At 44.5% G+C, this 21,674-nt stretch overlaps 1 protein-coding gene across 1 annotated transcript; it reads left to right on the top strand.

Annotated features, from left to right (window-relative positions):
- Positions 1 to 3,839: 3,839 nt before the first annotated feature.
- UBE2N (ubiquitin conjugating enzyme E2 N) lies at positions 3,840 to 19,678 on the top strand. Its single transcript, XM_083838200.1, has 4 exons — positions 3,840 to 3,996; positions 17,644 to 17,890; positions 18,083 to 18,223; positions 18,844 to 19,678. Exons 1-4 carry the CDS (start codon positions 3,967 to 3,969, stop codon positions 18,882 to 18,884), a joined length of 459 nt encoding a protein of 152 aa, XP_083694326.1. The 5' UTR covers positions 3,840 to 3,966; the 3' UTR covers positions 18,885 to 19,678.
- The last annotated feature ends 1,996 nt before the right edge of the window (positions 19,679 to 21,674 follow it).

Consider the following 21,674-nt stretch of genomic DNA (forward strand, 5'->3'; position numbering starts at 1 on the left):
GTCCAGAGCCCAGTTACAGTGGCAACAATGGCTGAGTGGGAAAAGTATTTTCCTTCTGGGATGGACACTGGAAGATTATTGAGGTGGAAAAGCACCAAGAAGGTGCAAGAACCTTCCCACAGGCTGTGACTAGCTGAGGAGACATACTTACATGTTTTGTTCCAGCTCTGATTCAGAGGATTAAGTTGCATTCTGTGGTAATAAAATGACAATTTTAACTATAGCCTCTCCTGGAAGATATCCCTTGTTCAGAGGGAGTGCAAAGAAGCAAAATCTAAAGCCAGGATTCTGGAGTAGCCAGTTTCGATGGCTTTTCCAGCACCCATATGGATGCTTAGGGATCTCTGTAGCAGTCTTAGTAGGAGTGGAATAACTTAGGGGTATGACCTAAATCTTTGTAGATATAAAGAAATAATGTTTTTGTTCCCTGCCATTTCTGGAGCAAGCGGACTACAAAAACATCTTCCTAAAAGCCAGAAAGAGAGGCATCATGAAAACTGCAGCTTCCCCAGGATGTGGCAGGCCACTTGCTGAGCAATGAAAACTATTCAAACGTAATAGCTTGCCAGACCAACTTGCTGCAGCCACAGACTCGAGTGAGATTCCTGGTCTGCAACACTTGTAAGAGAACACCACATACAACATTCATCAGCATTTAAGTCAACTATGCTCTACTGTTGCTGCATCTAGCAGACATGGGGCAAGGTTTACAGAGCAGAAGTTCCAGCACTTTCAAGGAGCTGTGCGGCTTTTTACTCACACTGATCCTAAAAGCATCTTTTGGCCTATATTTTTTCTCCATTTATGGCAGTCCTTTAATGATCAGTATTCCAGGAGAAGGCTAGAAGGTGGAAGGGGGTGGGGGGTGGAGAAAGAGAGAAGACAGAAACAAGGAAAAATGTGTAATTCTGCAAGCAGTGTAAAAAGAGAAATCAGTTCTAATTACTTCAAATTTGTGACACACTGAAGATTCTTTGATGTGTAATAAGTATTGGAGTCATTGAGAGTTTCTCCCACCGGGACTACCAAAAGCTTTTCTATCTTTTGTCTGTCCATTTTTGCAAAATTCACAAGGAATTGCTGCCTTTAATTTCTCCAGCTATATCCTGATATCTGTTTGATGCTGACAAGTACATACTTGGGTTTCTGGGTTACTGGCATAGGAAAGAAGGGTGAAATGGGACCATTTGGTCCCTTAGCTGTCCATTGTATTATGTGAAATTTACACAACATGGAGAGAACAATTTTTAAAATAACCTAAACATATGCATTCCTTCTGCATATGTCAGCATACCTGCTAATTCAAAATGAAGACTCCTCGTTATTACTGGGTGTCATAGCAACATGATTACAAATATGTGCAGTTATTCATGAAGCTGCAAGATTATATGAATGTTAATGTCCTCTTTTAACTAACCTTCTGTCCTCAGTTTTCTCTCCTGCCTCCCTAAGCAAAGTTTGCTGTAATCCCTTTTCTCAAAAGCAATTAGATTCTATAACTCATTCTCATACTGCTCAGTGGTAAGCAGTTATTTATATAGATCAGCAGTACATTGTGGTCATCACTAGATTATGTTAATTCATTTGCACCAATGCCACTGCTTTCCCAAGGGGCAGACATTTTGAGAAGGCATTACTGCGTTTATGGCTTTTATAATTTACTGCGAAGTGATCCTTCATTTGTGAAGATATGAGTTCTACATATGGCTCTTAAATGTAGCCTCAAAATTCTTCAAAATAAACAAGGTTTCCTCAAGAGCAGTTTTCGTACCACACAAGATCTAAACCACCCATGTGAGCCCAGGTCTGAGGTTTACTTTTGCCCATGCAAAGAATGTCTCGAATGCAATACTTTTTGTTTAGACTATTTGCTCCTGCAGAGGGGTAGGAAGCTGTGCTACCGTCATTTGGAAGGGATTTCACATCTCTGTGTGAAAAAACTCAACCAACTAGTAAATCGCCAAGACTGCTGCCACCAGAATCAAACACTAAAGCACTGTGCATCCTTAGAAGGAGAGCCCTAGCAGCCTAGATGATAATTGTTTACTGTAAGGCACCAGATATGCTATAGATACTGTAATATATGAAGCTAGGAAAAAAAAAAAAAAGCAAACATCCAGCTGAAGAAACACATTATCTTAGAAAGGCTTTTTTCCACCTTACTTTTTTTTTTTTTCTTTGCTAGAGCTCATCATTTCACCTTTTTTGGATGAGGTGGCAAGTACTACGAAGGCACTGAGTACACAAAAGTATACATTCAGTCTAGTTTAGTAGTAGCAACAAGCTGTAATAAAGTAAAAAGGAAAATCCACAATTAAAGAATTAAAAATAGGTATAACTAGCAAGACCGGACTTTGCTGAAGGACCACATCTAAACACAGCCATTTCACAAGCTCAGTAATGAATGCAAATGAACTCACCCTTCTCCACTGCAGGATGAGGGTGTGTTATTGATGAATCCTTTAAGCTCCAATTCTGCAAATGTGCTTCCATGCACTTTTCTTGCTGTATGTCACGTTATTGTTGATTTTATTGACTTCATAGAAAGTTACATCCATTAATTTAGCAGAGCAACTAAGTGTTTAAAGGGACAAACATGTACATAAGAGTGCACAGCAATTGTTGTTTTTTTTTTTTTTCTCATGAATTTATTCATGAATTTATTGGAATTACTGCTTTATTCAACAGCTAAGGAGATCAAATAGTGTAGAACAATGTAGTTGTTAGTTGCCTTCTGTAGCGCGAAGGATAAAGAAGGAAAACTAGGTAAGTTTTGGGGAAGTATTGTGGGGAGGGTGAAGTTTTCAGCTTAGAGGAGACGGAGGGGAGGCCTCATGGTAGCCTGCATGAGGGGAGCAGAGGGGCAGGCGCTGAGCTCTGCTCTCTGGGGACAGCGACAGGACCCGAGGGAACGGCATGGAGCTGGGACAGGGGAGGGTCAGGCTGGGGGTTAGGGAAAGGTTCTGCACCCAGAGGGTGGTCGGGCACTGGGACAGGCTCCCCAGGGCAGCGGTCACGGCAGTGAGCTTGCATTTGGAGAAGTGTTTGGACAATGCTCTCAGACATGTGATTGATTTGGGGGTTGTCCTGTGTGGAACCAGGAGCTGGACTCGATGCTCCTTGTGGGTCCTTCCTGCTCAGGATGTTCTGTAATTAATCCTAAGGAGGGAGGTGCACCACATCTGACACGTGCTTCATGTTATTGTAGCCACACAATATGCGTTGATATAAATGCTTAAATTTTAGGACATAGAACACGTTGGCAGTACCTGTGGTAGGAATGTGTCAGCAGTTATGCAGTCAGGATTTGCCAGTGTCAGAGACCTTTCCTTTCCACCATGGCATAGGCCATCTAGAAGTCCTGTTTATGACCTGGGAGAAAACACTTGACAGGGAATTGTGCGTGCAGCATCCTGTTCCTGGTCGTGCTGCTAGCCTGCTCGGTAACCTCTAGCGGTGGTTTCACCTTTCTGTGCTTTTATTTCCCACCCGTACAGCAGCGATAACGCTGGGTGTTACTGCTGGAATGCAGCTGTACAGCTGGGTGTCATGGGATGCTCGAGAAATAATGGTGTTTGTGTAAGTGACCTCTAACTTCTACGGCATTTGTCTGTCAAGAAGGATGAAAATCCACTTGGAGGGCTTCAGTAACACAAAGGCAGTACGTTTGGAGGTGCTTTTGCGACACTTTAGCGGCTGAAATCAGGAACAGCACGCGTTATCCCACCGACAGGCCGAGGAAACCCCAGCCCCGCCAGCGCCGGGCGGCGCCCCGGGCTCTGCGGGGCGCGGCCGGGTGCGGCCCTGCGGGCAGCGCCCGCTCCCCGCGCGCGGCCGGCCGGGGCCTACATTGCCCGTCGTGCCGCGCCGAGGGCGGCGCCAGCGGAAGCGCGGCGCGGGCGGCTTCCGGCTGTGCGCGATCCCCGGGCGGAGGCGAGCCCGCGAGCCTGCTCCCGACGAGACAAGATGGCCGGGCTGCCCCGCAGGATCATCAAGGTACCGCGGCCGCACCGCCGCCCGCCTCTCCCCTCCCCTCCCCTCCCCTCCGGGCCCCCTCCGCCCGCCCCGCTGCTGCTCCGCCGCGCTCCCGGGGAGCTGCGCCCGGGGGGCACCGGGATGCGCCCCCCCCCCCTTCCCTTCCTTCCCTTCCCTTCCCCCCCGCGGCGGGGCTCGGCGCGGGGACGCCCCGGGGCCCGGCCCCCATCCCCGCGGTGCTCGGCCCTGCCCGGGCGGGCGCAGGCCGTGGCGGGCGGAGGGGGCCTGCCCGGGCCTGCGAGCCGGAGGCCTGCTGCTGGCGGCTGGGCGCCGGGCTCCGCTGCGGCCCCGGGGCGCTCCCCGCCGCCCTCGGGGGCGATTCCGGCGTGGCTTGAGCGAGGCGGAGTCGCCCAGCGCGGGGACAGGGGCTGCTGCGTGCCCCCAGCCGGCCCCCCCGTGGCCCGGTCCTGCAGCCCCTGTAGGTGGTTGCTGGGCTGAATCCCCCCAGCCCCGCTCTGTCTGCAGCAGTGGGGTTTGAAGTCCTCGAGTCGTGGCTGCTAACTGCTTTTACAGGGGTTACTAACTTGCTGCATTAAGGTTCGTTGGTAGTCAGGGGAAATCGTAGCGCCCCGTTTCTCTTCCAAATGAATGAATGTCACAGATAACTCGCGGTGCTGGGAAGCTCTCCTGGTTGGGCATGCAAAGCGGCCAGCCACCATAAAACACCATAACATGGCAAGTTAATGATGCAAAAATAAAACCGGATTGTTGTTAAAACGATCGATTTATGGGATAGATGATAGAGGAGTTGAGGTAAAAATGAGACGGGCTTAGGATTCATTGTGTATCAAAGCGGTTAAACTATGACTGCTGCTCAGAAACGTAAGCGTTCGTAAGGCACATCTTACAAGAGTGATTTTGGTAATCTAGCTGCCTTGGTTCACAGCATACAGTGCTGAACGTATTTCAGGTGCGACAAAACAGTTTCATAACACAGCAGAACCAGGATTCATCACAGAGATGTGGTGAGAGCTCAGCTCGCTCATGGAGCTGATGCCCATGTTAGATTTTTCTGTAGCTTTTGACAATTTTCCTGCGCGCAGCCAAGAAGCGCACCCACTTGTAAGCTGGTACATACGTTTCCTTCTTGGCACTTTTGTTTTTTCAGCTTCTTTTGGAAAAAAAATATAGAGCAATGCTCACAGCTCTTTTCCGAGATAGGTGATGGCACAGGAATGTTTTATCCCATCCGTGGAGATGGATGGGTGGGCACATGCTCCTACCAGCAGAGTCCTGGAAGCTCCATATTTCCTCCAGAGGGGTCTTCCTTAGATTCTACCAGGAGTAATGTCTGTTACAGGGCAGTGTGTATTGTGGGTTGTGCCCCGTGTATGCATTATGGGTTGTCTGCACGCAGTCTACAGCTTCTGAGTCTTGATCTGGTTGTGTTGGGTGACCCATTCTGTATCTCCCATGCTGTGCATGCGTTAGGACGTCGGATGTATGTATGGTCTAGGATTTGAATCTGGCTAGTCATCGCAGTCCTGAATGCAGAAAGCAGTATTTTGAACTATCACAGCTGCAGAGGTGCAGGCCTAGCAGTAAGTCCGCTCGAGTCTTCAGGAGTCTCAAATAAGGGTGGATTTGATGTTTGCTGTCCTACTGATCCTGATGTAGGAGTTACATATCCCAACGTTGGTTGCCTTACATGAAGGGCAGTAAATGAACTTTGCTGCTAGTGCGAATTTGAAAGATGAGGGAAGGAACTGGAAGAGAGAAAGATGGGTCAGAGGATAGAAGGGGGCTACTGAAGGCTAAAAGAGCTGCAGTACAAGGTGCTCCACCAGAAGCCATTTCTCTCTCCAATTCACTACGGATCCTGTTAGCAGAAGCCCTTTTCACCTTGATCCACGTGCAGCCTTCGCGCCCTCACCTGGGGGAGGCGCAGCAGTGGCCAGCTGGGCGTAGGAGCACGCACCCACACCAGGCCAGGGCGCGGAGCCCAGGCAGCTGCCCGAGGTGCGCCTGGTGGTGCTGGGCTGCTGGCACACGGCCTGGCTCTCGGGGTGACTGGCGGCCCCGCGCTCTCCTCGGCTCAGCGGAGAGCTCTATTTATATTGTCAGTACTACCCCACGCTCGTTTGAAAGGTGACGGTGTAGATGTGGCGAAGTATTTCTTGCAGAAGATAAGGGATTACTCCCGGCTCGCTATATGCCAATTACTTAGAAACACAGGCTTTAAACAAGTGGGGTGGATGATCTGTACGCTCAGGAGATGATTTGCTTTGGAGGTGTGGCTTACAGCGTTAACACATCGCAAATGTTGAGCAGAAAATGATATCTGAGTCCTTGAATGTATAACTGGAATTGGAGAAACTTTCCTCTTGTGAATAGAGAGGAGGTATTTTGATTTTCTTCAGTAGTCTAACACCAAGGGTCCTCTGGAGAGTCAGTTTGTGCAGAAAATCTGTTCCTCAAAGAAAATGTGGTGTGGTATGCTCACATAGATCTGTGTCTTTGTGGTGGACTGCATTCTGTTTTCCTACTGCACAATGTTAAAAGTGACTCTTTGCAATGTACACGATAAATAAACCCAGAAATTTTTACTTTCAGGCATTTATTACACCAATTATCTCCTGTGTTGCAAAGTCACGTAGCTCCAGTGGAGTAAGGAGTTGAATTGCATCTGTTTTTTTTTTTTTTTTTGGCTGACATTCAAACCACCTCATTTCTGTGTCAAGTGCAGTCAGTGTATCTGAATGGGACGGGCAATGTTGCCTTGTGTCATCTTTTTGAAATGTTTCTTTCTGCTGTTTTCGCTGCTGCAGTGATCTCATCATTCATGGTTTGGTGTCCAGGTCTGCGTTAACTGTGTAACCAGCTGCTAAAAACACTTTTGTTAAATCGCTGCAGCTGCTCGTATCGTGAAACAAAACAGCTGAAGCAGTATGTGGTGTTTCTTCAAACTTCTTTTTTGTTAAGGAGTTTATCAGTGTGAAGCTACTGGGCTCTGATTTCCTCCCCTGCACGGTAGTGTTATTTTCTGAGATATTCCTTCCTTGCTGTTTAGCATAAGAAGCCATTTCCTCATTACTGCCAGCGAGCTCCTTCTAGCAGTGTTTTTTGAGAATCTGGGTAACGCTTGGATTGCAGAGTTACAAAACATTACCTTGGAAAGTAAACTTTCTGGGAGGTTTTACAGAGATTCTTGTGGTGTATTTGGAGACTGGCACGTGCAGAGTTCTGGTCTAGAGGTAAGTATAATCTGCTTTAACTGTGTTTTTTTTTTTTAAATAAAAATCACGTATTCAGTCTGCAACTTCTGAAACTATCTAGGGGTTCTTAAATTCACTCACAGCCTTCTTGCCTGGCTAGAAGTTTCTCACTTGATCTTGGAAGCTGTGGACTGCTGTGGCATAATTTTCCTGCGAAGAAAGGCTGTTTAAGGTTGCCATTACTTCTTGATTTCTCCGACGCTTTGGGGCCTTTCTTTGTTTCTTGCATAAGCAATTTAAATTTATGTCCAGTCTTTTCTATTTAATATCTTTCGGTAGTATTTTGAGTTTGAGTGGTTATTTGGCGTAGAAAACAGATCACTTCTGGTCAGTGCAGTTCCTTGGCATTCACCGGAGAAGCTGGATCTTTGGTCTTTGAAACGTGTTTTGCCCCGTGTATGCTGTTTGAATCTTGTGGAGAACTTCACATTTGACAGAAGGATGGAAACTTCTGAATTTTTCAGATTTTTTTTGAGTCTCCAGCAGCTGTAGGAAGGTGATACGCTCTGTGCTTCGTGACCCCTCAGAGTGTTCGTGCCAGCCGTCGAGCACAGCCCGGGCTGGCCGTGGCAGCGCAGGGTGCCGAGGCAGGTGCGGCAGCCTGGAGGCTGGCGGCACGGATGGGTTCGTGGGGATGGGGGAGGCTGGGAGGGAGACACAGCCCCAGCGGGTAGGAATATGGTCAAGTTTCACCAAGGAGCCGGCCTCAAATGGGAAGTGTGGAGCCTTAATAAAAGGTCTCAAAGAGAAGAACACCAATAACTTTGCATAGTCCTTTCCTTAGAGAAGCTTGCGGTAGAAACCAGAGGGCAAACTCAGAGGAAAGAACGGCAAATAATCCAGCTAGAGGCAAAAATTTTGTTTGGAGTACCTTCTTATATAATAATTGAGCATCTTTGAGATACAAATATCTAGTAAAATAAACTTTTAGTATTGATGGCAATGTTTTTTTATCACTTTGCACACAGTTGTTGCCTGATCCAGTGAAAGCCAGCAGAAATATATCCTCACTGTTCATTTTGTGTAATAGCACAAAGCAAAAATGTGGTTTTTGTTGTGCGTGACCGGTGGGTTAGTACTGATAGTGAGCAAGCAAGTGGCAAATGTTGCCATAAATGGCATTTGGACAAAAGCTCGGTATGAATTCCTTGCTTTAATCCCACTTTGATCGTTGGCCCTATATGTTAATGCAGGGCCTTAACGTGAACTGTAAACGTGACGGCAGGAACGGCTTGCGCTATTAGCGTACTGAATTCAGTTGTGCCTTGCTTTACCGTAGCTGCAGATGCACCGTAAAAAGCTTGAGCTGTGCTAGTACCCAGATAATCCTCGAGGAATTTGCACAGGATCTCAGCTTCACAGTTCCAAAATCCCCTAACCTGCTGCGGAAAATCTGGGGATGGTGTCGGGGGAGAGCGGTGCTGACCTCCGCGGTGCCCCCCCCATGTGGGTGTTGGGGGGCAGCAGCCCCAGCAGGCAGGTGGGGTGCCCGCACCCCGGGCAAGGAACAGAGGCGTCCGTGTGCAGGCCAGCTGCTGGAAACCGCAAGCACAGCCTTCTCTTTACGATGTCTGACCTCTGCGTTAAAGTTTAATGGGCTTCATTGGTAATTCTTCTTTTCCTAAAGGCTGGAGAGCATCTTCAGGAGACTTTCTCCAACGCAGCTGTTTTACAGCGTTGCAATTTTCGTCTAAGCATTTTGAGATCTGGCAGGCAGCGGGGCATTCGCCTGGGTAACAAATTTGTTTTCTTAATTGTAGCTAATGAAACGATAGAGTCTGGAAGAATTCTGTGCCAAAATGCGATGTGCTGTTAGAAAAAGTTACCGGGTTAAGTCTTTGTGGTTTTTCGATGCAGCTTTATTCATGTATGTAGGAGACAATTTTGACTGACAACTTTCTTCATGTCTTCTGCTGCCTTCCCCTTGAGAATCAAAGCGAAAACGTGCGTGCAGTTCACCTTCTTCTGTGCAACCCGTCAGTTCGTGGTGAGGTGTGATCTTCCTCTCTATCCCACGCTGAAAGGACGTGGAAGAATTGCCATGCAGCAAGTAATTATAACTTGTCCGCGTGCCAGTGTGCTGCTTTCAGTTTAGCCCTGTGCAGCTAAAACCGTTAGCTTCTAGTTCGTGTCAGAAAATGAATCCAACCAACTACTAGCTGTAGTTGGAACATAAAGGTAGTGGTAGCTGGCAAGGGTTTTCTGTGATTTTCTGTGTTTTCTGTTTTTCTGTGAGAATGAAGATAGGAAATAAACGTGTACGGTATGTGCTCCGAAGTGAAGTGCTGAAGCTGGTGTTACACTTCCGTGGTTCGTGCAGGCAGCCAGCACAAGGTGGAAAAGCTGCCACCGCCTTAAGTTAGATGAACTAGAAGTTCTCAAGGTGGTTAGCCTGTGGTTCTCGTTGGCCCGCCGTACTGTGTAAACAGCTGTAACCTGGGCTGTGCTGGCACAAAAAAGTGTGTGCTGCTGCAGCAAGCTTGGACCGAGGGACTGCTTTGGCTCCGAACTCCGCAGTAAAGGTTATTTCTTAAGCCAAATCAATTCTGTGATCTCATTTGTTTGACTTTGCTACTGCTCGGGCTGATGAAAGGGCTGCATGTGACTGTACGAGTGAGCCCTGCTGCCGAGGGCGTACGGCTTCCCACTCTGATGGACTCTCGTGTGTTGTGAGGAAAGGTGGACACCCAGTTATAGATGTGAGCTGAGTTGATTAAGAAGGACTGGTGGGCTGAAATAGCAGGGAGAACAGTTTGACTTCATTGCAAAGTCAACGTCTGGAGCAACAAAGAACGAGATAATGGGTTAGCGCTGGTTCGTAGTCACTCAGAGCAGAACTTTGGTGTAATCTATGATTTTTGATATTTACTTTTCTTTTGCCTTAGAAATCTTCCTGGAGAACTTGACAGGAAATGTTGGCTCTTCCCTAGGGAGCAAATATTGACAAGTGACTGATCAGCAATTAGTTAAACTGAAGGGTATCTTTTGGTTTTGTCTTTTCCCACATAAATCGGTACGTGCGGTGCCCTCCATGTGGTGTTACCTCTGCTACAGCAGAAAGTGGAGCTGGTGGCTTTCATTTTCTGTTCTTTTTTGTCGTTGTTCAACTCTTAACTTGCAGTGTCATCTGTAGAACTTGAAATCTCCACCACATCCTCTCTAGAAGTGCTTCTGGATGTGACAGTTCGAGCCTGCTCCGCGGGCTGCCGTACGGGTGTCTGCCCCGTGGGCCACACGGGATAACTGCCCCGGTGCCTGGAGCGCCTCCTGCCGCGCCTTGCCTTGGCCTTTTGGAGGCAGGAGCTTCTACCTGCAGCCGGTGCCAGCTGTTCGTCCCTCGCTCTGCTGGGAGTCGCTGTCCTCTGCTAGGTGGCAGCAGAGTTTGTGCGGTCAGCCAACGATTTTGGGGTTAAAATCGTAGGTAAGAGAGCCCAGCTAACTTCTACAGAATCGAATAAGGTGTGCTGGCGGGATGTGCTTTCTCAGTAGGGCTGAGGGATGGCGATGTCCGGCGAGGGGGCAGCAGTAAGCACTGGGAGATGTAGCTTCTGTTGCGGGTGATCTTTTAAAAAGAGAGATGTTGATCCATCATCTGTGCTCCCTGAGCGGCCCTGGATAAAGCTGTTCAGGGTTGGTGGGACTTGCAGGTCAGGGTGGGTAGTAGCTAAAATGTTTCACTGCCTGAAGAGGGTTGAAGAGGGCTTGTGCCTTGCCTTGGCCTGAGAAAGTCTCGGGGCTGTAACCTCCATCTTGCTGGGTGGCAGCAAAGGTAAGTTACCTGGCGGCTGTGTAGGGAGTTGTGCTGATGAAAATAAGAGTAACTCCCCCGAGACCTTGCGTGAAGGTGTGGCGTTGCAGCATTCGAGAAGCCTAAATATTTAACAGCTGTGATAGCCACAGCGTTCTCTTCTTGGATAAGAGGCCTTATTGATGTTTTCTGTTCTGAACTTCCAGAGCAGTTTTGTCACGGCTGTGTTGAACTCTGAGAGGCTCAGCGATGTTACATCTTTACAGGACTGGCACAGAGCTGCTGGGCACACGGATCCTTTCCCTGTGCCGTCGGTGCTGTCAGAAGTCGCTAGATAACTTGATAGCGACTAAGAAGATACACAGAGCCTTTGGTGCTTAGGACCTGATAGGTGGGTGAACGCTTTAATTTAGCCGTTTGCCATCTGGTGCTGAAATTAGCACTTCTGGTAGTTAAGCCTCTTCCTTTGGGACGAGGAGGAGCCTCTGCGTTTCCTTCCAGGCTGTCACCTGCCGGCTCGCACCTGCCTGTGCTGCTGCCACGGCCGGAGCCATCTCCTCTCCCACCCTTCTGACACCGTGCATTTGCCCCCTCCTCGTGGTCGGCACAGCTCTTTGTTTGCATGGGCATGTGGTGGGACAGCCCACGGGCTTTTCTCTCTTGTAATTTTTATTTTATTTTTTTCCCCCCTGGCTTGGCTACACGCTGTGTTTCATTCACCATGAGGTCAAAAGACCGCTATGCGGACAAATGTTGGTGCCCAACAGGCTGAAGTGGGAAGGCCCCGCAGCTTTCTTTGTTCCTTCCCCCTGGTGGCCACTCAGTTACCAGCTGAAAGTGTTCAGGCCCTGTACGGTGTTCGGATTTCTCTAGGTTCCTCTTGTTGTAATGGACTTCATGAATTTCGCTGGGTGATCTAACAGTTGATACTAAAAGACTGAGTAGAGCAAAGGACTGCAATAAGTTGTGTCCAAAGTGTACTCCTCCAACTGTAACATCTCTCTAAAGACCTCAGTGTTTAACTATGTTTATGGATTCTTTGTTTAACTATGTTTATGGATTAATATGCAGGGTTTTTTTAATCAGTGTTAACTGTACAGCAGTAATACTGAATGTGAAATAAGAAAACGAGGGTGATGAGAAGCTGAGCATCAGACATAAATTGCAAAGCAGAGCAACTTTGGCTGAAGACATTGAGTTTGGATTTCTTCATTGAGGTAGTTTGTGCTGACTTTGCAAGCAGACTTCTTTCTGAAATTCTGGAAGTCTTCAGACAATAGCCTTTTTTAATTTTTATTGTATTTTGTAGATGTTAGATGCTGATTTTTCCTTTATTACCTATTTTAGCCACTATTCCTTGGTAGGCAACATGAAATTGGTGGCGGTTAACTATAGCCAAAGTACAGGGAAAGGAATAGCAGTTGTTTTTCCAAGCAAAGAATACAGTACTCCATTATAAAAAGCAATGAAGAAACTTTAAAAATTGTCTAATCCCATGCAGCAGTTTCTTCCTGCTCTGCTGGAATGGTCTTTACCAGGCAAGCGAAGCTTTAAAGATTTCAGTTCAACTGCAGTGGCTCTGTTATGTAAGAAATACCTATATATATATATTTTTTTTCAAATGAGCCTTCTGATTGTAATTTCCAGTGTGCCGTTGTTTGGTGCTGCCAGGGGGCTGATAGCAAGTAAGGCTTCTGAAGTACGTTACAGAAGCTTTTTGTTTTCCAGAGTTGCAGCATATAGTGACATTCTTTTTTGTTGTTTTGGCTGAGGTCTTGGCAACTTGAGGCTTTTATTAAGCCTCTTTTATTAAAGACTGTTGCAAGACTAGAATGGATGAAAATAATTGTATATTTTTAATAGATTCCTTCTTTGTACTGTGCTTTAAAAATTGATTTTCGTGCGTGTCTGTGTGGCAGCATCTTCTCTTGTTCAGTTGGCCTCCTTAAAGAGGGGCTCTGTCGTGCTCTGGGCGTGGATGCAGGAGTATCGTGGTGCTTGCCTGTTTTTCAGTATTTTTTTTCTTCTTCCGCTGAAAGCAGGCTGATGAAGACTAATGCTCAAAGAACGAAACACTGAAATCAGTATCTTGTTTGTGCGGTTGCTCTGTCTGGGCAACATGAAAAGTCCCCACTCCCACCTCCTGCTCTTCTGCTCTCTGCTAGCCATCACGGATCTCTTCCTGGGCAGCCTTGTCCTCACAGGTTGCTGCATAAACAGGTTGAGGGTTTTTTCCCCCCTCGGGTACAATTAGCCTTCAGTTTAATGTCTTCATAGAAGAATAGCTGTAGAGAATGTCAGCTCCACCATCTGTCCCACCCGTATCATCTGTCACTCTACTTCAGGCCACCTGTGCTAATAAGCAAAGCTTTACTTTTGCATGTCAAAACACCTTCAACACTTCTGTGTTTCTTTTAAGCACTTAATTAAAAATAAGAAAGAAAATCGTGGGGGGGGGGGGCGTAACCTGTTGTGAATGATAGTGTTTTTTTCTGACTGGCATGTATCTTCATTTTCCACTTATTTATTCATTTTCTTTAATCAATGAAAACTGTGAGATTAACTTGAAATTGGAAAAAGTGGAGTAAAAGTAAGAGCAAGAAGAGATCTCATTCTAAAAATGCTGTGGAGTATGGCAAATAGAAATAACTATAATAAACATTTAACTTATGGATGCAAGGGATACTTTGTTAAATGCTTTAGAGCTCAAAACCCGTCTTAATACTTTCTGTGAAACTTACTTCAGTATGCTAGAGGAGAGCTGATAAGAAACACTGTGAAGTGCTGTTCTGAAACACTTATTTAGATGGAAATTTGTATTTCTGCGAAGACAAAATGAATTGCTGTATTGCGAACACACTTGTCTTAGCAGCAGAACTGTAAAGCCTGGTTTTCTGTGTATTTATCCTTTTATGCTGCTTTACATGATAAAATATGGGTATCCTAGCTCCATTTTTACCCCTACTGGCACATTGGTGGGCAAGAAACAGTGTGTGCCTTGAAATAAAGTGGCCAAACCACAAGTCATGTTGGGGTTTTTCCTGATGTTCTCTTCAGTAGCGCAGAGCGTGATTTCTGTCCTAGCCACTGACTTCTTACAGAGCTTAAAGAAACTGGCTGAAATTGGACAAAGGGTTCAAAAACTAGTTTGGGGAGAAAGGGGGAAGTAGCAGATTGCACAAGAGTCGCTTGCTCAGCTAAGAAGGTATTAGAAAGCTGATCGCCCAAAGAGATACGGGAAAGTGAAATATTGAGTATGCTCGAGCTTCCTGATTAAGTTCAGAAACGTAGCAAGTTTAAAAGTTTAACTGGAAGTGATTATTTTCTTTTGGTGTTTGAGAGGCTGGTTTTCATCGGGGAACCATCCCCAGGGGAAAGTAACCTAAAATTACAAAATCAGATTACCATGTTAAAGGAAATTAAATGCTTCCTTTTTGTAGATCGAGCCCACTTTTGTTGACTCTTCTATGGGTGACTTATGGATTTGTTTTTGGCTTTATGTGCATAGGCTTTAAAACATAACTTTTTGATTCGTTTTCCCCTTTCTACTACTCTTCTGTGGTTCCGCCCAATATGTATTGAAGATATTATAACTTTCCTCATAACTGAAGTTCAGAAGTCTTGTTTTGTCAGAATTCAGCAGGTATCTATATATTTAAGTAAAACCACTTCATGTTCTCTCAATGAATGGCATCACCTCTGTTATTTTTCTATGGTCTTAACAAGCTTGTCTGTGTGTGGAGTTTTAAAAAGGCCTCTTTTGATGCAGAGATACCTCTCAACTTCTGCATAAAAGAGAAGTGGGGTGTGCTCACAGGAGCCACGGCTGCCGTTCGGTCTGCCGTGGAGAAGTGCTCGGCAGGTGGCTGCGTCAGAGCCCGACCGCTAGGAACTCTGACCGCTAGGAAGGACGAGCGTCAGCCACTTCCCGCGCAGGCTCCTTGCAAGTATTCCTCCTCACCTCTGTTTGGAAGCAGTTCAAGCTGTGCTGGTAGTGCTGGAGCGCCGTGTGCAGTGCAGGAAGCAAGACGTGCTTGTTCAAAGCACTTTTCCCACTCATGTTCATGTTCCACGTGGGTCCTGCACGGGCTCTGAATAGCCTTGGCACCACCGTAGCTCTGCGCAATGTACGTGATTTTTTCCATGCCCACCCCTTCTGTGCTGTCTTACAGCAAGATAACCGTGTCCGCATCCTGCAGAGGCATCTGAACGTGAAGACATGCTAGCAGTGGTATAGCTATAGCTATTGTTCCTTCACTACGATGCCATGCCTTATCAAAGGAACCATTTTTCTCATCTACGGGCGCGCTCGTTGTTTACTGACGCATGGTTTTTAGCGGCGGTTTGTGCAGCTCACAGCCAGACGTCGCTCCCTCAGTTCTGCTGGCAGGTGGAAGTGCTGATGCTGCTGCCAGAGAACTGCTGATTCTGGGTTATTTTAAGCCAGGTTTGGCTCGGTGGGACGGTTGCCGTCAGCATGCTGCCGTAGCTGGGGAGGCAGTGGGGAGATCAGAGGGACTGAGTGGGGGCTAGGGACTGCTGAGGTCAGCCCAGCTATTGAAAAGCCTTCGTATGTTTAAGGCTTTAATCACCATTATATATGTGTGTGTTTGACAGCCTTGGCTCCGTCTAAAATTTAGGCACACCCGTAGGAAAGATGTGATTTGCCTATTAGCAAGTCTGGTGGCAAAGTGCAGGTGGTAGCAGCTGTGAAGAAGCTGAAAAATTGGACCTTTTCATAAAGTTTTGTTAATTTCAAGCTGGCTCATTGTAATAGTTTATTTGGCATAAGACGCTATTTCCTCTTCCAAAAGTGTCAACCTGCAGTAAGTATATGATCCTTCGTAGGTGGAAATCTGAATTAGCGCATTTACCTGCGGCAGCACTTTTACTGAAAACATGCTCAAAGAAGTGGAGAATGTTTTATACCTTTACAGGGATAATCCACGGTTTCTTACTCGCAGGCTCTCATACGCTGAACTAAAGCTTTAAGTACCAGTTAGAACTGCTCTTCTACAAAACTACTGTACAGGGAAATAACCAACAGATCGCAAATTCTGAATATGCTGTAGATTCACCTGTATCCTTTAAAATATATTTGCATGAGGGAATGTAGAAAGCTTTGGGCAGCGTGGATACCCTTCAAGGAACGTGTATAAGTGGCATTGGCAGCTAATCCCTGTGCCGATAAGTAGACAGTGTGTAGCCACAACAAGGAATTGGACCAGATAAATCTATTTTTTGTGTGTTTGTACATAGTAATAACCTCAATATTATGAGTTGTGGGAACTTGTTGAATTTGAGATGACTAGTTGGATTTTGGTGTTAATTATTGTGGCTTCGCTGCTTTGTACATCGATTATCTTTTGCTAAAATGAGGTGTTATTTAATGGCATCAAGACAGCTGCACAAGTACTGTGTGAGTTTATTTTAACAAAATGCAAGTATTGTAACGGTCCAGTTACATTTGAAGAACTTAAGTAGAGGTATTTTGTGCTGGTTTTAGTGCTATTGTAGACACGGAGTAACTATGCTATAAAACTAGAGTAATAAATTAATATTACACCTACAAGTACCATTTTTCCTCAGCAGAAACAGGAGAATTTTTCTTTGTGAAAGTCAATATGGAAAAAGGTGGTGATAAAATTAACTGCACACAGTGAAAACAAGCTGGAGGAAAAGCAGGAAATGGGGCTAAAATTACCTGAGGAAATGAGGTTTCTGCAGAACTTCTTGTCCCTGCCTAATGTCCTTTTGCCAGTTCCAGCTTTTTTTTTTTTTATAACAGTGGAAAGGTGCCTACAAGACTTGTGAAGACTGGCAGCGGAGGGGAGGGAAAGACTTACAGAGCTTAGTCTGTTCAGTGCATTAGCAGGATGGTCAGAACGTGGGCAGCTCTTGACTATGGGCACATCTTGGTGTCTGGGGTAGGATTAGTGCTGTAGGCAGAAGAGTTGAGCAACAAAGAAAACAAATCTGTGTAGGAAACCAGCCTTTCCTAAGTCTGCTGCTTACAGAACAGCTTGTCTGTCTCCAACTGGTTGTTAGAGTAAATTTAAGTGCGCTTATTTGTAGAATGAATGTGCTTGAACAAAAGCTATTTACAGGTATATGTATAAATATATTAAACATCCTTAAAAACATCTTTAATATTGCAGCAGAGCAGTAGTTTCAATTCTTGAAAGTTGGCTCTGATTCCAGTACAAACCATTCATCTCAATAACCCTGTCCACTCGTATTTGAGTAAAGCTTGAATACTTTCCTAGTCAAGGTAGAATGGGAAATGCTTTTGGTATTGTCACTGTGGTATTCTTCAAATTGCTTTTATGTATACTGGGAAAAAAAAATGAGCTTGGCAGCAGTTTAATCAGAAGTTAAGAGGTTTGCTTAGGACAGCTTGTTATCCATTACCTGGCGCTGCTGAGGCGTACGCTGTTTCAGCAGCTGAGGGACCTGAAAGGAGATGTGTGCCCGTTCACCACATCCTGCTCTTTGACTTTAAGGCACTCATTTAATGTGGTACTTTCAGTGGGTGTAGTCAAATAACTCATGATAAATACTTGTTTTAAAATAAATACAGGCTGTGCAATCTGTATTAAGCAGGTTGTCTTTGTTACATTGCCTCTTTTTTTTTCCTTCTTTTAGGAAACCCAGCGCTTGCTGGCAGAGCCAGTCCCTGGGATAAAAGCAGAACCAGATGAAAGCAACGCACGTTATTTTCACGTGGTCATTGCAGGTCCACAGGATTCCCCCTTTGAGGGTGGGACATTTAAACTTGAACTATTCCTTCCAGAAGAATATCCAATGGCAGCTCCTAAAGTACGTTTCATGACCAAAATTTATCACCCTAATGTAGACAAGCTGGGAAGAATATGTTTAGATATTTTGAAAGGTAAGTGCAACCTTATTTTTTTCCTTTTTATGTTAATAAGCGCAGAACTTGTAGATCAACCCTAAAAAGAGATTTAATGTGTTTGCAAGAATACCTAACCTATCCTTTAATTTGGGGGAGGAAAACTTGTTTTTTTTTTTTTTCTGTAGACTGTGAATGTGGTGTTTCATACTGCTATAAATGTCTCTTTAGATAAATGGTCCCCAGCTTTGCAGATTCGTACAGTTCTGCTATCAATCCAGGCTTTGTTAAGCGCTCCCAATCCAGATGATCCACTAGCAAACGATGTAGCTGAGCAATGGAAGACCAATGAAGCCCAAGCCATAGAAACAGGTGACGTATCTGACACTATTTTTCTAACTTTAGGAAATACATTGAGCTGATGACTAATTGGTTGGGGTTTTAAATCCTGACCTCCTGTTTTATGCCTGCAATGTGCAGAAGCAATTGTTGCATGCGGTTGTAGTGCAAGTTTCCTCAGAATGCCTGCAGCACTCTATTCAAGAGTGTAAATGCAGCCTTCTAGAAGAACACAGATCTGTTTTATCTTGAGCTTTTATGTTCCTAATTTGTAAGGGTGTCTAATTTGCACTCAGTAAAATAAAAGTGCACAGCTGTGTTTTTAGTGTAAAGTTTAAGAAACAGATTATTTAGTATCAGAAAGTACATCTCTTCTGAACCTGCTTCTATTGCAGGCTGTAATGGATTGAAAGAATTATTACGTTAACCCTTTTTCACTGTTGGCTTCACTGCAGTCAGACCACTTCAGCAGCTGTCAGTTTTTGTGTATTATATACTGGATATTCCAGGAGGTCAAAATTGCACGTGAAGTCTCAGAACTGGTATTTTGTGTACTTGCAGGAGCAGTGTAAAAGTGGTGTTAAATAAAACAATGACTTTAATAAAACTCAAAAAATACTTTTTTTCTTATACTTATATTTTTTTCTTTACAGCCAGAGCATGGACTAGGCTATATGCCATGAATAATATTTAAATGCGCTTTGAACATCAAGTGTGCATCACTTCTCCTGTTCTGCCAAGACCTCTTCCTTTTTTTGTTTGCATTTAATGGACACAGTCTTAGAAACATTACAGAATAAAAGCCCAGACATCTTCAGTCCTTTGGTGATTAAATGCACATTAGCAAATCTGTGTCTTGTCCTAATTCACTATTGTAACGCATGAGCAGAGGCTAGAAGTATCATCTGGATTGTTGTGAAATTGTTTAAAAGCAGCAGCACATCTCTGCTTTTAATCCCATCATGGTTTAAGTATAAGCACTGTGAATGAAGGTAGGCAGGGTTAGCTGCGGGGCTTTTTGTTTTAATTTTGTGGGCTCCTCCTCCCTTTTTATGGTGATGCTAATTGCATTGGTAAAAGCAGCTAACCAGTTATACTTTAGAATATACCCTCTAGCCCAGTCTAACTTAGACGCTGTAGATGGACAAGCTTCGTTGTTTGAACAAAAAATGGGAACATTAAACAAACATCCATCACCTTCACTAATAATATTGTGATTCTGCTGTCAAGTGTAGAAAAAAATCCCTCCAAGAAAAAGCTTGTGACCATTTTGTATGGCTTGTCTGGAAAATCTCCTGTAAATCTTATGTTTTAGTAAAATATTTTTTGTTATTCTACTTTGCCTTTGTACAGTTTATTTTGCTGTGTTTTCATTTCTCTAATGTGACAATCGTATTTAAAAAAAAAAAAGAAAAATTGAATCCAGAATTGACAATTTGTCTTCACCAGTCTGACAGATTAAAGAGTAAAGAGGTGGAATTCACAATATTCTTTGCTTCTGTTTGCTGACTTATTAATTTGTGTTATGTGGGTGACCTTACCTGCCCGATTTTATACAAAATTACATTTGGAGTGACTTTTTGGGGAAGAAAGTCTCTGTAACCACTGTAATCATAATTTCAGTAATGCACTGATACACGTTTTCATGGAAATTGAGCATAATCAGATAGGAGGCTGAGAGGAAATGACAGCACTAATTGTGAGTATCTGCATAACTTGTCTTTGCTGATTGTCATCAAATGTTAGGCTGCACACTTTTCTAACTTCTTTAATTCCTGTCCTCTATAAACATGAAATACTGGTGTGTGTAGAAACCACTGTTACAGCCAGCTTGTAAATCGACTGATGTTTGCTTAACCACTTCTAGCTAGTGCCTCTTGCCACTGGTTTTACTCTACAAGCCTTTTTAAGCTACTTGCTTGAAGAGCCAGTCTGCTTAAATAGCAACAAAGCTTCTTTATTGGAGGGAAGGAAAGTTTTGATGGAAAAACTTCCTTCTCGTCCTTGTTCTCGAGTGTATGCATCTCGTCTGGGAGTCCAGCATCTTTTCTGGGAACCCATCTTATTACTTCCCTTAAAATTCCTGTATCCCTATTCTCTTCCTGCACTACCCTCCACTCCCCAAATAAAATCTTAAAAACTTTTGGCAAAGCCAACCTGGAATGTGTAAATGACAGCTTGCTGTGGTTGTAGTGGGGAGTGTTACGCCATGCAATACAGGGTCGTGGTTATATAGTCTGTTGGTATTCTTCTCCCTCTTACTCTAGCATCATCTGAAATTTCTATAGAATGTGGTGTATTTATTGTGCTCTTATGTAAGATAAATATTAAAATGACATTTTTCCAACAGACAGTGCTTGCAGTGGTTAGTAACTGGTGTTGTCCCTTGCAGTTCTTGAAACGCGGTTCAAGCTTGGTTCAGAATTCAGCTTTGGGATATTGAGCTATAAAACCTGTCCTAAAAGTAGTTACTATGTTGAATGTAAGCCAAAGTTGCGTTTGGGGCTTGGTGACGGGTTGTTCTTCAGAAAGGGTGTGTGCCATTAACCCTACCTTCTTGTTACACAGATGAGCACGTGCTTGGGTTTAGTTGGCATACGCCCCCTGTGTGCTATTGATGCGGGCGACTTTGGGGCGGGCAGCTGAGAAAGCATGAACTGTGCAGCAGGCCCTGGATTCACCTCGCCTACCTCCTAAAGCTTTAAATGGATGCTCCCTGGTGCATAGGGCATGCCTCGGCCCTCCAGGCCGAGGGTGCGGCTTTGAATGTGGCTTTCCCTTCCTTCCGCAGAGAAGCGGGATCTGAATTGGTGCTGAACAGAATTTAGCTTAGAACTAGGTGGGATGAATCCAGACCCAAAGCCATTTTGCAGATGGCTAGGCGTTTGTATGTTCAGGGCTTAAAACTTGGCTAGAGTTGGTAGCTAATACGGGGATGTAATTAAAACTATGAGTAAGTTCTTGATGGAATATTATTAATATATAAATAGAAAAAAAATCCTCCGCCCCCATTTGGTAGTGACTGAATAAAGTGGATTATAGAACCGTGTGAGTACGTGGTAGCCAGTACGTGTCTGGGTTATTTCACTTTATTTTTATTAAGTATCTCAACAAATTGGGGACTTAAAGAAGTCAATACTGAGTTTGAATGTAGGAGTCCATAGTAAGGATATGTCTGAAATTAGTGGTATAAAAGGACAGGTAAAATACTGTATTTCAAAACTATTTTGAATATTTTCAAGTGATAGTTGTAACGAAAGCAAACTTTAAATGGGGTTCCTAAATAAACAAATTCCTGCTTGTTGTAGGATGTATTCAGGCATATTTAATCCTTTTAAATTTGGCATTGTGTGTGTGTATATGTGTACATATATATTCAAAAAAATAAACCTGATTTAAGAGTTCTGTATAAAGTAAAGCTGGGGATTTTATTCTGTCTTGTGTTGGGGAATGTGTGAAACTTAGACTAAATAGACTAAATTCT

This window comes from Anser anser, assembly GCF_964211835.1.
Source record: "Anser anser genome assembly, chromosome: 1".
Lineage (NCBI taxonomy): Eukaryota > Metazoa > Chordata > Aves > Anseriformes > Anatidae > Anser > Anser anser.